Here is a 14740-nt window from a genome sequence, read left to right on the forward strand (position 1 = left end):
GTTTTGATTGACAATGGCGGGTGTTTCTAGGATTGAAGAACTTCATCAACCATTGTTGCATGAAGTAGAATCGAATTGTTTGAATAATAACGACGGGGGAGTTCAAGAAAATGAAGATGCTGAGGCAACAAACCTCAAGAATAGGATGTATATAGAATCAAAGAAGCTATGGCAAATAGTAGGACCGGCCATTTTCAGCCGGATTGCCTCTTAGTCAATGAACGTTGCCACCCAAGCCTTTGCAGGCCACCTTGGTGATGTTGAACTAGCTTCCATCTCCATTGCCAACACTGTTATTGTGGGCTTCAATTTTGGTCTACTGGTATTTTTCTTTCTCAAAAGTATATGCAAAAGGTTGTCCTTTTCTACGTGCTTTCCTTTTTGTCATGTTTTTGTAATTCTATGCTAGGGTGTTTCCATTGTACCAACCATAGACCCCACGAAGTGCTAAAGGCCTGTACACCAGTATTCCCAGCCATTTTTCTCTCTAGCTTAGGAGTATTACCTAACAAAGCCGGACGAAAGTGTTGAATGAAAATTCAAATTTTATCATGGTTTAAGCTGAAAATAAAAGCTAGCTACTCCTCTTTTTAGGCACTCTAATAGATTAATAGACTACAAGGAATGCTGGCATTATCATCAATCATTCCTATTTTGGAAGTATACTAGTAAATAAAACCTTTCGTTTGATCTTATAAGAACTCTTTCCTGTTGTTAGAAAATTGAGAGTAGAGTTCAATAAACGTTAACTCTTGTTATGTCATTTCTGAAAGATGACTGTCGAGATTTTCCATAAAGAAGTTTCTTTGTCGGATGGAAAAATTTTTCATTTTATTTTACAATGGCAAGGTACAAATTTTTTGTTGGTTCACTCAAATTGGCTCCTAACTAAAGCTAACACAAATTAATAGAAACTGCATTTGTCCAATTTGGCAAGACATGAGGAGGGCTGTACAATCCTTTGTACAGACTAAAGGTCCTTAAATCAGATCTTTTCAGTCTCTTGAATCAGTATGAAGAGGAAATTAGTCCCGCTGCAATTATTTCTCGTAGCATTAGTTAAAGATGTCACCTACAGGTTGCAACATTGAAATTGTGTCCCACTTTGTGAAGTTGGAGCATTAGTTAAAGATGTCACCTACAGGTTGCAACATTGAAAATGCGTCCCACTTTGTGAAGTTGGAGATGAACGTACAACCTGAAGTTTCGACAGAAAATGAATGTAAAATTTTGTGTCTTCGCTGACTGATGAGCTTTAGATGGAGTCAAGGAGAATCCAATAATTAAACTAACGTGATATTCCATTTCTTTCCAGAATACTGGTTTAAATATGAATCCATGTGTTTCCATCTTCTGTGAACTGAGCATATTCTAAAACCATGAACTAGTTAGGAATGGCAAGTGCATTGGAGACGCTGTGTGGGCAGGCATATGGGGCAAAGAATTACCACATGTTGGGCATATATCTACAGAGGTCGTGGATTGTCCTCTTTATTGGTTGCGTCATCCTACTGCCTTTGTATTTTTATGCCACTCCAGTTTTGAAGCTTTTAGGACAACCTGATGACGTAGCGGAACAATCTGGAACGGTGGCTATGTGGTTCATTCCATTACACTTCAGCTTTGCATTTCAATGCACATTGCAGAGATTCTTGCAAAGCCAGCTGAAAACAGCAGTTCTTGCTTGGGTCTCTTTGGTGGCTCTAGTGGTTCATGTGCTTATGTGTTGGCTTTTGGTTTATCATTTTGAGCTGGGGATTGTGGGTACTGCAATTACATTAGATGTCTCTTGGTGGATTTTAGTCCTTGGGTTGTTTGGTCATGTTGTTTTGGGTGGTTGCCCTGAAACTTGGAATGGTTTCTCTATGCAAGCCTTTTCTGGGCTTTGGGAATTCCTGAAAGTCTCCACTGCATCCGGTATCATGCTTTGGTAAGTTTATGCCTTTCATTTCCCCTTCCCCATGATATATTCCAAAAAATCATTATGTCTAATTGTCTCATGCAGTGTGGAGAATTGGTATTATAGAATATTGATCTTAATGACAGGAAACTTAGAAAATGCTACAATCACAGTTGGGGCGTTGTCTATTTGGTATGTCATCTTACTGCGGCATATGTCATTCATTAGAATATATTCAGTTTAGGTTTACTTTAAAGATTTTGTCTTCATGTTTCTTCTACGTTCGGCTTAGATCAGATGTTCTATTATGTGAATTCAAAATAATCTGTGCCTGGCAACTGTCTTTAACAGCATGAGCATTAATGGTTGGGAAATGATGATTCCTCTGGCCTTCTTTGCTGCAACAGGGTACTGTATCACATTCACTTCCTCATTATCTCACAAAACTTGCTATAGAAAAATTTTTTTGAGTCTAGACAGCAATCAATACCCTGGAAAAGAGAGGGCTAATGTCCTTGAGAATCGAATAAGTAGTGGCAGATTTTTATCAGTCATATACACTTCCCATTTTCCCCTACTTCCTTCTAGACAAAGATACTTTTCAGTTGTAATGAAAATGTTTAAAACATGGTAGTAATCAAACTGTTGGGAGTTATGGCTAACTCAAGTAAATACAGACATTCATGGATATTGTTGATCCATTTTGTATGTTTTGCAAAACAATGGTGCAGGCTTAAGGATAACCAGCAGTTATTATATGGTGGAAATATTATCCGAAAGAGGATTTTTAGCCATATATCTAACCTATTTAATGTGAAAAGCGCAGAGTAAGGGTTGCCAATGAGCTAGGGGGAGGAGATGGAAAGGCAGCAAAGTTTGCAACTATTGTTTCTGTTGTACAATCAACATTAATCGGTTTCTTTTTCTGCGGGTTGACAATGATGTTTCATGATAAGATTGCACTAATTTTTACATCAAGTGCTGAAGTCATTGAGGCAGTTGACCGACTCTCCTACCTCTTGGCTATCACGATTTTGCTCAACAGCGTTCAACCTGTTCTATCAGGTTAATCTACTATGCTTTTTGGTGGTGAAGTTGGCTCTGATTCGGATTAGGGGAAATGTCTTAAGAAGTGTCTGCTGGATTTAATTTAGGGGTGGCTGTTGGATCAGGCTGGCAATCATCTGTTGCCTACATAAATCTCGGCTGCTACTACCTTATTGGACTTCCATTGGGAGCGGCTATGGGTTGGCTCTTCAATTTGGGAGTCGAGGTACGTTATATTCATCCACAGGAGTCACAGCTGCCACTAAATTTCTCCTAACTTATGATTGGTAATTAGTAAAACTTTTAGCAATGGCATTTTGCTTTCATCCAATAGTTGCTATGGACAGGCCAGAACAATGGACATCACATTTTTATGCGTCTTCCAAATTCAATTTGGAAAATCAGGGAACATGGGGAGGAATGATTCTTGGTGGGACGGCAGTGCAGACAGTAATACTAGCTATCAAAACTGTCAAGTGCAATTGGGATGAAGAGGTGGACTGTCTACAGCACTCTCGCTCTTTTTGTCTTTTTAAGCTACTTCTCTTGTTCAGATCTTTCATCGCATGTAAATTTCAGGCCAAGCGAGCTGTTGCAGGGGTTCAAAAACTGTCCTGGTGATCAAAAGACGTGATCTCTTGAAGCAGAGACTTCACAATCATTGTGGTGGGTGAATTTTCAACAGTTTGATTAAGTGGATACGACCATCCAGGGTGTTACTTTTCAGTTTAAAGAGACATATATTGGTGTAGTATCTTCGTTGAGAAATATTCAACTTCTCATAGCATAATTAGGAGCGAGATGCAGACATGCATTTTAATAGATCCGTAGTTTTGTAGCGTGAGTAGAAAAGTAGCTGGACAAAGTTAACCATCAAAGGTTACTTGATCTGCTTGGCCGATTTGCAAAGATTAAAGCCAAAATGGTATCAAGAGCTTTTATCTTAGTTTATATTACTCTAAATTCCGACAAAGTAATATCAAGTGCTTTTATCTCAAGAAAGTGTGGCATTTTGTTGAGTGTATGTGGTGAGAATATTTTATAATTAAAACCAAAATGTTGAGACAAAACTTTTTTGTCTAATGCTCCAACTTTTAATGGTGAAATTTACTAAATCTGGGGAGTAAAATTTTAGACTTATTTTGGTAATCAATGATCTATGATTTATGGAAGGTGGCGGAGACAGATTTTGTTCCAGCACTATTTGAAGATTTGATAGATAAACAAATTAGAGATCACAAGGTTATAGAGTTAGACAGCAATCGAAGGCCAACATTGGCATATCATTTTTTTTGGTGCCGTTGTCACAAGAATAATGGCTAGCTTGTGTTATTTATAATTTAGTTGAGAATGAATTATTCTCAATTAACATAAAAGGAATAAATTTCACTTTGAATTGGCCAGATTTTGATAATTCTAAAATAGAGTATGATAAAACCAAGAATTTAGAACTTGAAAGAATTCAAGAGGGGCTCTCTGATAAGTTAAAAGGTGTCAAATCGATTCCTATATTCATTAAGAGTAAAATGTTGCTATTTTTGGATCTACAGTTGTGAAGGTGATGACAAAGAGTAACGGTGATGTCTAAGTTTATAAAAAATTATACAGAAAATTTGAAGGTTGTTCTATATATCCCACAACAATCATTTTTCATGTGTTTCATATTTTCTGTTTAGGTTTAAATATCGTATAAGGGTGTTCGATTTTGAACCTATAAACAAATTATTTAAATGTATCAAAGAAGCCATCTTTTATTTTGAAGTTTGGTGCAACAAACCAAAAGAAGCAGTAGTATTTTAGTGCAAGGCTAATCATCAATTTGCACAAGAAGACGAAAGAAAAAGTTTGTTGTAAGGCTAATCATCTGTTTGTAGACATTCTCTCAAAAATCTTCTCCAAGATAAGATTTGAGAATTTAAGAGGACAATTGGGAATTTATAGCAAAAGTAGCAAGAAGGGAGCGTTGGATTATGCAACTTATCTGCAAATTTTTTAGCACTAGGATAAATAAAATAATTGTTGAATAAATTAGGCCCTGTTCCACAATTTTAGTATTTAATTATTTCTAGTTTGTTAAAATTTCAAAAATTTTGTTTAGGAGATTTTTTAACAGAAGATTAGATGAGTTGTTAACTTTTTTTTTTTTTTTTGGTTGGGATTTGTTAAGAGATATTTGTGATTAGTTTATTGTTCTACGTCTATTAAATAAAAAATTGATGAATGAAAAAGAGAGTCATTATTATTTTACACCACAAACTAAAGTATTGTTTCTTTCTTAGTTTATAATCTAAATACCTACAGGTTCGCCGTGGACTTGACGAGGTATAAGCACACAATATGACAGCCAAAATTATCTTCTTTTTTTATCCACTTTGATCTTGATCAGGTCAAGTAATCACCATTCAGACCAACATTTTAGCTGAAAAATAGTTGAACAATTCCTCAATTCTCCAATTTCAAGATTAATCAAATGATATTGAGATCGGACACTGGCCCAAAAAAAAAAAAAAAACCGTTTCCTTGAAAAAATAACTTCTGGAGAATCAAATTAGCAGCAAAACTCTTAGTAACAAGATAATTTTTGTTGCATGTACATTTTGGTAGTGTTTCAACTTTCAATTGACAAAGATGAATTTTTTGACCGAGGTTCTAAGATTATCGTCATTTTATTGAACTTTGGAGGAATGTTTGTAGCTAAAATGCTATTTTTCACTCGTTTGGCAACCTTTGTAAGGTTTCTCACATATCTGATTCTGCTGTTCTCCACCGACTTAAGTGTTTTATGGCTACTGTTGCTTAGACTTCAAAACTTCCGCCAACCAAAAAGCACATGTAAACGGAAAGTTAATGAGTTATACCGGATTTTGACTCAACTTGTAATATTAAAATCTCTCCTTTTTGTTGCTACTGTACTGTCCAATGTCAAACTCGTAGTTGATTGGTTAAATTGGATCTCAACTGAAAGCAGCATATGTCTCGATAGATTGTAAAAGACTTTCTGGGAAAATGTATGGGAAATTTGTCAAATTGGTCCCTAACATTTATTAAAAATACTTTTTTAGTCTCTAACATATAAAATCAGCCAAAATTATCCCTCACACTTAAATTGTGATCCAATTTAGTCCTAATGCTCATTTTTGCTCATTTCTCCGACTAAAAATAACACGCATCTCTTACGTGATTATATTTTTAGGGGTAAAACCGGAAAACACATTTCATTACAGGTTGAAAGTAAAAGGATAGGGGACCACCTGACTTTGTCAGTAGGCAAAGCATCTCCAGCTGCAACACCACCTTCCCGGACACCCACCACCTCCTCCTCCTCCTCCTCCTTGACTAATTGTTGTTGTTGTTGTTGTTGTTCCAGTTCAGCAGCAGCGGAAAACGGAGAAGGAAGAGGAGGAGCAGCAACAGCAACAGCCTGTGATTCTGTTAACCTGGCTAGTACGGCAAAAGACATCCCTCCAAGGACATTGTTTAAGCACCTCAAAACGACAACGAAGCTTTTGAAGAGAAAAGAGGGAAGGCCCTTGGCAAGCAGAAACTCGATGCCGTTGAGGACTTGGTATCTGAAGTTGCTGCTGACACCCATGTGGACGGCCCAGGTGAAAGCGTTCAAAGGCGTCGGAGGAGGCTTGTTGGGGGTCTGGAAATTGGGATCCATCTTCTTCCTCATCTTGATCAGGGCATTGGAGATGGCAGTTCCCACGAGTTCGGCAGCGAAGCCCGCAGCTGCAAAGAGGGTACCTTTGTACACAAAAGTCCCCATCCGACTGAAATACGCCGTAAGCCCCCGGCTTGAACATGTGGCTGGGAGGACAGGCGGCGAAGATGGAGGGGAGGCGGCCAGAAGAAGAAGCGTCCCCAGCCCCTGCGGTGCGTGCCAGGAGATACATAAGCAGGAAATTGAGAATGGAGCCGACGACGAGGGTGGAGAAAACGAAATCCAGTTCATTAAGGCCGAAATTAGGATGAGATGCCATGTCCCCAAGCACGCAGGCCGTCACACTCTACAGCTTTGTCTTCGTCATCATCATCACTAACATTTCCAAGTTATGATTGTTAATTAAGGGATGCAATTTAGGGTTTCTTGAAACTGTAATTTGAGGGGGAAAGGTGAAAAGGCAGTGGTGGTCCCCTATCCTTTTACTTTCAATTTTGAAAATGTGTTTTCAAGTTTTGCCCTAAAAATATGATCACATGGGAGAGGCGTGCTATTTTAGTCGGAGAAATTAGCAAAAACGAGCATTAGGACCAAATTGGATCACAATTTAAATGTGAGGGATAATTTTGGCTGATTTTATATGTTAGGGACTAAAAAAGTATTTTTGGTAAATATTAGGGACCAATTTGACAAATTTCCCCAAAATGCATTATACCCTATTTACTCTTCTTAATAGTAGGACCGCAAAGTAGAGATCTTAGAATAGGTTGGTGTAAATAGTCATGCGGAGAAACTTGCTATGGTCAGGGTCATAGATTTTAGCTCTGAGTTTGAATGAAAGATGCCAGAAACAGATACAGAAAAGGATTCAAAATGAAAACAAACAAAAGGGTTTTTGTTAGTTAAGTCAACAAGTACTTACAAAATGCGGTATCTGGAGATCCCTGGATTGAAATCTGAGGGAGACTTGCCGCCGGAAGAAAGAGACTTGAAAGATGACATTCCCCTGAAGAAATCAGGAGCCATTGGTAGTAATACTGATGATGCAGACGACTATGGAGACACTGCATTCCTCTTGACCAACTCAAAGCCTTTCGAGGTTGAACACTCTACAGAGCCTGGTCAGGAGCTCTTCAAAAGAACAGGTAACACTGCCTAATTCCTACCTAATTTGTTGGGTTCTCAAGAATCGAACATATGGCCTGATGCTTAAAAGTCTTTGTTCTGCTTCTAATTAATGCCATCCCCCTTCAAACTTCCTCCTTATTACTTCCCTTAGTCCTCATTGGTTGATTGGTTTCTATCTGTCTTTGTTTATCCCATTGTTTTTCGGGGATTTTACTGTGAACTTAACTGATTATTTCTGATTTTATTTTTGTGGTTTTGGCATGAATTTTATTGCAGGGACAATATGGACTGCAACAGCACATATAATAACAGGAGTAATAGGGGCAGGTGTACTGTCACTTGCATGGAGCACCGCCCAGCTTGGGTGGATTGCAGGTCCATTGTCCATGATATTCTTTGCCCTCATCACCCTCATTTCCACTCTCCTGCTTTGTGAGTGCTACATGACCCCTGATCCCGAATGCGGTCCAATCAGACACGGTTCCCTCACAGGAGCCGTCAAATTCTTCTTGGGTTAGTAGTCATTAAGTTTAGCATTCTGTTGTTGATTTTGAAGGAATGAATAGAATAAGAAAGGGGTCATTTTCTTGATTTATTTCTTCCTGTCGGTATTCTTGTTGGTAGCCATTAAATACTATTTCACGTAATCTTTTTTGTACATTGAGGAAAAAACTCTCATGGGATTATAGGATGTAGGAATTTGTGGGATGATTTATTCGGATCCCTTGTTCTGGTCTCTTTCAGTGCTGAAGATTCTACAGGGACCTTTGTTTTTGTTACCATCTGCTAAGAGAGATGTAATAATTGAATTAAGGTGCTGTAGAAATTATGAAGCTGTACAAACAGTTTCAGTGCTGAAGATTCTGCAGGAATCATGGCTACTGTCTGTAAAGAGTGCTGTAATTGAATTAAGGGAATCTGCAACTATTAAGCTGTACAAAGACGTTTTAATACCTATTATCTGTTCAATGTTCTCGTTGAAAAAGTAATCATCTAATAGCTTGGTCTTATCATATTTTTGAAAAAAGAGTCGTTGAGGTTAATAACGTCAGAGGAGATATTTGTTATAATTTTGACTCTTGGAAATTTATTTCAGGAGAGAAGAGGCACAGGATATGTGCAATTTTTGTTCTGGAGAGCTTATATGGCACTGCTGTTGCATATACCATCACAGTAGTTGAAAGTGCTAGGTACTCTTGTAAGCATTCCAACTCCTTGCCTTAGATGCACGACATTGTACTGCGATTCAATGCCTTTGCTTAAAATTGCTCTTAACTGCTAGAGCCACTATTTTTGAAGTTTTGGATTTTTCTTATTAATCTTGGCTTCTGATTCATTACATTAGATGATGAAAAAGTTGAATTTGAGCGATCCTGGAGAAGTCTTTGCATAGCAAAGTTTTATTTTTCAGAAAAATTGGCACAAATGGCATGTTCTAGCATTAATCTATCTGTCAAATAGCTACCAGGAAGCTGAGTCAAACAGTGCAAAATTATCATGTGTGGTTTCCTTATTCACTCTTAATTCTTGGCTAAAGACTCTTTATAGATGTTGGTCAATCCAAGACTAATGTAATCTTTCTTGATGTTTTGGTTCTGTTTTGACAATTTCCGCAGTGCAATAAAGAAATCAAACTGTTATCACATAGAAGGGCACAATAGTAGTTGCGGGCATGTCAATGCTAATATGCTTATGCTAATCTTTGGGGCGGTTCAGATTTTAGTGTCTCAGATACCAGATTTCCATAACATGGCGTGGTTGTCTATTGTTGCTGCTGTTATGTCCTTCACCTATGCTTTCATTGGATTTGCACTTGGCCTTGCAAAAACCATTGGTAATAAGACTAAATTTCTTTTTGCTGGCAGATTTCAGTTTCTAATTTGAGTTATGACCATTACATGTTGTATGTACTCTTACCATAAGTTCTGCAGGAAATGGGATGGTCATGGGCAGCATTTCTGGAGTTCCAGCAGGTAGTGGAGCAGAAAAGTTGTGGTTAGTCTTTCAAGGAATTGCGGACATAGCTTTTGCATATCCCTATTCAGTTATTCTTCTGGAGATACAGGTTGAAAATCCAAACTTCTCTGGATGCCAAAGTTTTTTCTGTATGAATTTTGATGCCTGGAGGAATTAAAGATTAGTTTGCATTCAGGACACATTGAAGTCACCTCCATCTGAAACCCAGAGCATGAAAAAGGCCTCTAGCATTTCAATCGCGACCACCACTATCTTTTACCTATGTTGCGGATGCTTTGGATATGCAGCCTTTGGAGACAAAACCCCTGGAAACCTCTTGACAGGATTTGGCTTCTACGAGCCATATTGGCTTGTCGATTTTGCCAATGCTTGCATTATTCTGCACCTTGTTGGGGGATATCAGGTACCTTACGCTATTTAGACTAAAAGAAAAACACTTAAGGTTCTTGTTTCACTCTGGTCTTAGAAGGGTCTAACAAGGGCCTCTCCGGTTGATTTTGTCCAGTTTGGTCTAATTGTTGAATCCTTTTTGCATAATTTCATGCAAGTTTGGTATAATTGTGAATTAGTTGTATGAGTTGACAAAATTCACGTTTATGCCAAAGTTGAACCATTTTATGCTGATGGCAAGAATTACATAACTGGAGAAGCCTCTCGGATCCCTGATTCTCACCATCCTTGCATATTTCCCCCATGCAGCTGGTATGCCAAGTAATCTTTGCACTCGTAGAAAAGTGGTTTGCTGCTGAGTACCCAAACAGCGCACTGAGGAAGAATTTAGATTTGAAGCTCCCAATGTTTCCAAAATTTGAGTTGAATATGTTTAGGTTTGTGTTCAGAACCGCATTTGTGGTGACTGCAACTGGAAATGCAATGCTATTCCCGTACTTCAATCAAGTATTGGGGGTCCTGGGAGCCTTGAACTTTTGGTCTCTTGGCATATACTTCCCCGTGGAAATGTATATTGTGCAGAAAAAGATTGGCGCTTGGACAAGAAAATGGGTTCTTCTTGAAGTTTTTAGCCTCGTTTGCATGGTTATTTCGGTAGTGGCCTTGATTGGGTCGGTCGAAGGACTGATAAGGGCTAAATTAAGCTGACAAAAAATTTGCACCAAAGTGGTGATGAATTACTCAGATTTCGTTATATGAACAAATTCGTTAATCACTCAGATTCCTGTAGTTCACAAATGCACCCATTCACTAACACACTCGCATCTTGCCACATTATAACGGATAGAAAGGTTAAATATGTTATTAGCACACACATTGCAATCAAAGATTTCTAAGTTTTTTTTTTTTTTTTTTTTTGTGGTTTCTACATTAATGGTTCTCTGAAGTAAAGTTTCTATGTATCCTTTATCTAATCTTAAATACAACTGTAATAAGGAATTATCCTTTTAGTTTTTTTTTTTTCATTTTTCTGGAGAAACTCTGCATTTTGAAACAAAAATAGACTAGAACATATGCTTTATTCGTGGTAGGAATTGTCTTTTTACGTAGAAAAGTTACTGGAATACTTTGAAGAGCGAATCATAAAATTTGGATCCAACGTACAAAGGAGATGTAAAAAGATATTCATGACTATGTTGTTTCACATGAAAGAACCTAATCAAGATGAAAGTATTAAGAAAAATATTAGAAGATATTATTTACAAAAGAGGTGTGGTTGTACCTCTACGATCATACTCAACGAATATGAAGAAGAAAGGTGCCAATTAGACGATAATGCCAAGGCAAATAAAAGATTTAGGCAAGAAATGGATTTCTTTACATGGCATAATATCAGAATATGATAGAAGGCTGAAGCAAGACAATTTAACAAAAGGATAATGTCTCTTTTTTTTTTTATGATTTTATGTAAAATAGTAGATTATAAACTCTCTGTTATCCACAAAGGGTGGCTGACAGTCACCAAACTGAAATATTACGAGTATAAGTTCTTCCCACCCAAGCCCCTCCCCCCCCCCCCCCCCCCCCCCCCCCTTTTTCCTTCTCAAAGTTCATCATGTTAGAGCTTAGAAGTGTTTTACAGCTTTAGAAAGGTAAAGAAATCCCGGGTAGTACATTTTGTTGTTCAACCTTTACTTTTCCAGGAACCATGTCCCATAACCCTTTGATGAATCATCTCAAAGTGGCGTCAATAAAAATCCTGTTTCAGCAACGGATGTGGTTTTGGCCATGGCCTTTTGCTTTACTAACAAATATTTGCCAGGTTTTGCAGGGACATAATCTGATATCACACCGATAGCAATAATCTATTTACATTGTTCCATTGACGCCTAATCGAAGTAAATTGCCATTCTTTCAATTACTTCATGTATTAACTCAGGTTTTAATGTCAAAAAAAAAAAAAAAATCTCAGCATTATCAAAGTGTAGTGTCAAATTTTCATATTCTTAGACTAGGCATCCTTACAAATTTCGTGGGCTTACTAGGAATAAAAGAAAGACTCGTATTTGAGGAAGGAACAGGAACTAAGCCGGGTGGTAGTTTGTCTCCCTTTAACTTGAAAGTTTAAAGGGCAAATTACATTCTACCCCCTGTGATTTAGCCTTTTTTAACACAACCCCCCTATGATTTCAAAAACTATACATAACCCCCTCATGGTTTGGATTAAAGTGTCAAAGTAACGGAAATAGTCATTTGTAATGGAACTTCTAAAAATGTCGAAATTATCCTTATAAATACATGACACATTAACCCCGTATAATTTTTATATTTTACTATATAAGCCCCTTATAGTTTAATACTTTACCATATAACTCCCTTATAGTTTTCAAAATATACACATAACCCCCCTTGGTTAATAAATAATTTTCAACTTTACATAAGGGTATTTTTGATACTTTAGGTGACTCCGTTAAGAATATGATCATTCCCGTCACTTTGACACTTTAATCTAAACCATGAGGGGGTTATGTATAGCTTTTGAAACTATAAGGGGATCATGTAAAAAAAGGTTAAACCACAGGGGAATAAAGTGAAATTTGCCCAAGTTTAAAAGATGTCGCTTATATGTTAAAATTTCTGAAATTTTATTTGAAAATTTATGTTAACTCCAAGGTTTATATATCTTGATGAAGCTCGCCCATTCAAAATAAGAGCTCTGTTGTCTCTGCTTGTTTGAAGCAGAGAACCCTTGGCAATAATTAAGGCGACCGCATTCCCATGTTACCCACCAGCACTCTTCCGCAAGGAGACCATTCCCAGAAGCCAGAACACTTGCCTCTGCCCATACCCTTGCCTCAAGCTACGTGCAAGATCAATTCTGCAACGTAGGTTGAAATACCAAGCAAGTTGAGGATATTTAAATAGACCTAGCCTCATAGTGGATGATACATGCATAAAATTAATGTATTAGTCGAATCCTAGTTATGCGTCAAGTGGGAATACCGGCGCATAATACACCTACGCATGCATTCGAGGGAGAAAACACAAACTTGCATGATTGCATCTGCATTGCTAATTCATTTTAAGGGAGAGCTTGTATGCTGTAGGAAGTGAAAAAGGAAGAGGAAGAAGAATGAAAGTGAGAGAGTAAATAAAATTAGAAATGGTTTTAAGGAGATTTTTTTTCTATTAAAATTAAAGTTCCTCCATGTAAATAAAATAGAGACAAAGTGAAAGTTGTTTTAGGCAATTCAATATGCCGGAAGAGGTCAATGCAATTTTTAGAATTACAAAGAAGCTACGTGAAATTATCACAGATCTCAAGGGGGGTTTCTGAATTTATCCCTTGTGATACCGTAAGCTATTCACTTAATCTTCTAAAACTTGCTAAAAAATATTTGAGACTAAGATGAATAATCAAAACTTGGGCAGAGTAATGGAATTTGATGGCACTGATTAATAAAATAAGATAATAGGATTTGCCCCTTAATTTGGGTGCATATGATTTTGAGCATCAATGAATGGGAGATTTAATAATAATAATGATTCCATTCTTTTGTATTCCCCCCTGTTGTTAATTCATAATGTCCGCTTTCTACTATTCTACTCAATGCAGTTCTTTCCCTCTCTCTTTTGCTCCCCATCTTCGCCTTCTTAGCTGGATGTGGACGATATCAAATGTCTGATTGTATTCTCCATGATCCTAGGAGGAGGATATGGCGATCTATAATTTTGGTCAGCAATTTGCGTGGAGCTTTTATTGCGTTCTTGATGCAGTCAAGCACTAATGTTTTAATTACGCAATGTGAAGTCTGAATACTCCAAATAGTACGCTAAAAAGGGAACAATATATAACTACAGATTGCAAATTAATTTGAAATTTCCGTTCATATAATTGGTTCTGATACTCCCACTGAACTCTTTTTCTTTCGTACTATCTGAGCTAGTACAGATCATAAGTTGATTCAATGCAAGTAGAGGAAATAAATAACGTCCATGTTTTCAGGATCTAAGAGCACTGATACAGACAAATTCATCGTCACCGAAGTTAGTATCTACTTCTCGAAAGTCAGATATAGCAGCTAAGGGTTCCGCTGTGTTTAAGTATGGCATAATTTTAGATTTGAAAACTGTGTTAAAATGACGAGAATCCCATTTCTTCAATCCCCCAATCCATTTACCACTGGTTTAACTATAAAATGGGAACCTAAAATACATTGCTGCTTGTGATGCCGCCATTGTCATCATTGCTAAAACCATTTATGATCCTTAACATAATTGAATAATTTCTAACCAGTTCTGTTAATTTAGAAATCAGATTTTTTTTAGGGATAATTTTTGAAACTTCCCCTGAGGTTTCTGATGATTGTAGTCACCTCCCCTGAGATTTGAAAAAATTATACGTACTTCCATTAATGTTATGAAAAGACTATAATGGTCTTCACAAATTCTACAAATTCTAAGTAAAAAATGGGTTTAAAAGAGGAAAAAGGAAACTTTTTCTCACTAACACTTAGTTCTCCAAAAGAAGCTCTAACTCATAAGAATATATTTGTTAAAAGGAGTATTTTCACAAATCACTTAACAAAAAAAAAAAAAGAAAAATTCATGTTCAAATACAAAGAAAGGATGCC

At 37.1% G+C, this 14740-nt stretch overlaps 1 protein-coding gene and 2 pseudogenes across 1 annotated transcript; 2 read left to right on the forward strand and 1 right to left on the reverse strand.

Annotated features, from left to right (window-relative positions):
- Nucleotides 1-1361: 1361 nt before the first annotated feature.
- LOC113715171 (protein DETOXIFICATION 27-like) lies at nucleotides 1362-3883 on the forward strand (annotated as a pseudogene).
- A 2018-nt stretch (nucleotides 3884-5901) lies between these two features.
- LOC113715035 (protein RETICULATA-RELATED 3, chloroplastic-like) lies at nucleotides 5902-7196 on the reverse strand (annotated as a pseudogene).
- Nucleotides 7197-7372: 176 nt separating this feature from the next.
- LOC113713652 (probable amino acid permease 7) lies at nucleotides 7373-10885 on the forward strand. The gene is made up of 7 exons (XM_027237433.2): nucleotides 7373-7756; nucleotides 8016-8252; nucleotides 8836-8929; nucleotides 9356-9573; nucleotides 9671-9804; nucleotides 9892-10119; nucleotides 10416-10885. The coding sequence occupies exons 1-7, from the start codon at nucleotides 7537-7539 to the stop codon at nucleotides 10812-10814; spliced, it is 1530 nt and encodes a 509-aa protein (XP_027093234.1). The 5' UTR covers nucleotides 7373-7536; the 3' UTR covers nucleotides 10815-10885.
- The last annotated feature ends 3855 nt before the right edge of the window (nucleotides 10886-14740 follow it).

The sequence above is a fragment of the Coffea arabica genome, chromosome 10c (genome assembly GCF_036785885.1).
Source record: "Coffea arabica cultivar ET-39 chromosome 10c, Coffea Arabica ET-39 HiFi, whole genome shotgun sequence".
Lineage (NCBI taxonomy): Eukaryota > Viridiplantae > Streptophyta > Magnoliopsida > Gentianales > Rubiaceae > Coffea > Coffea arabica.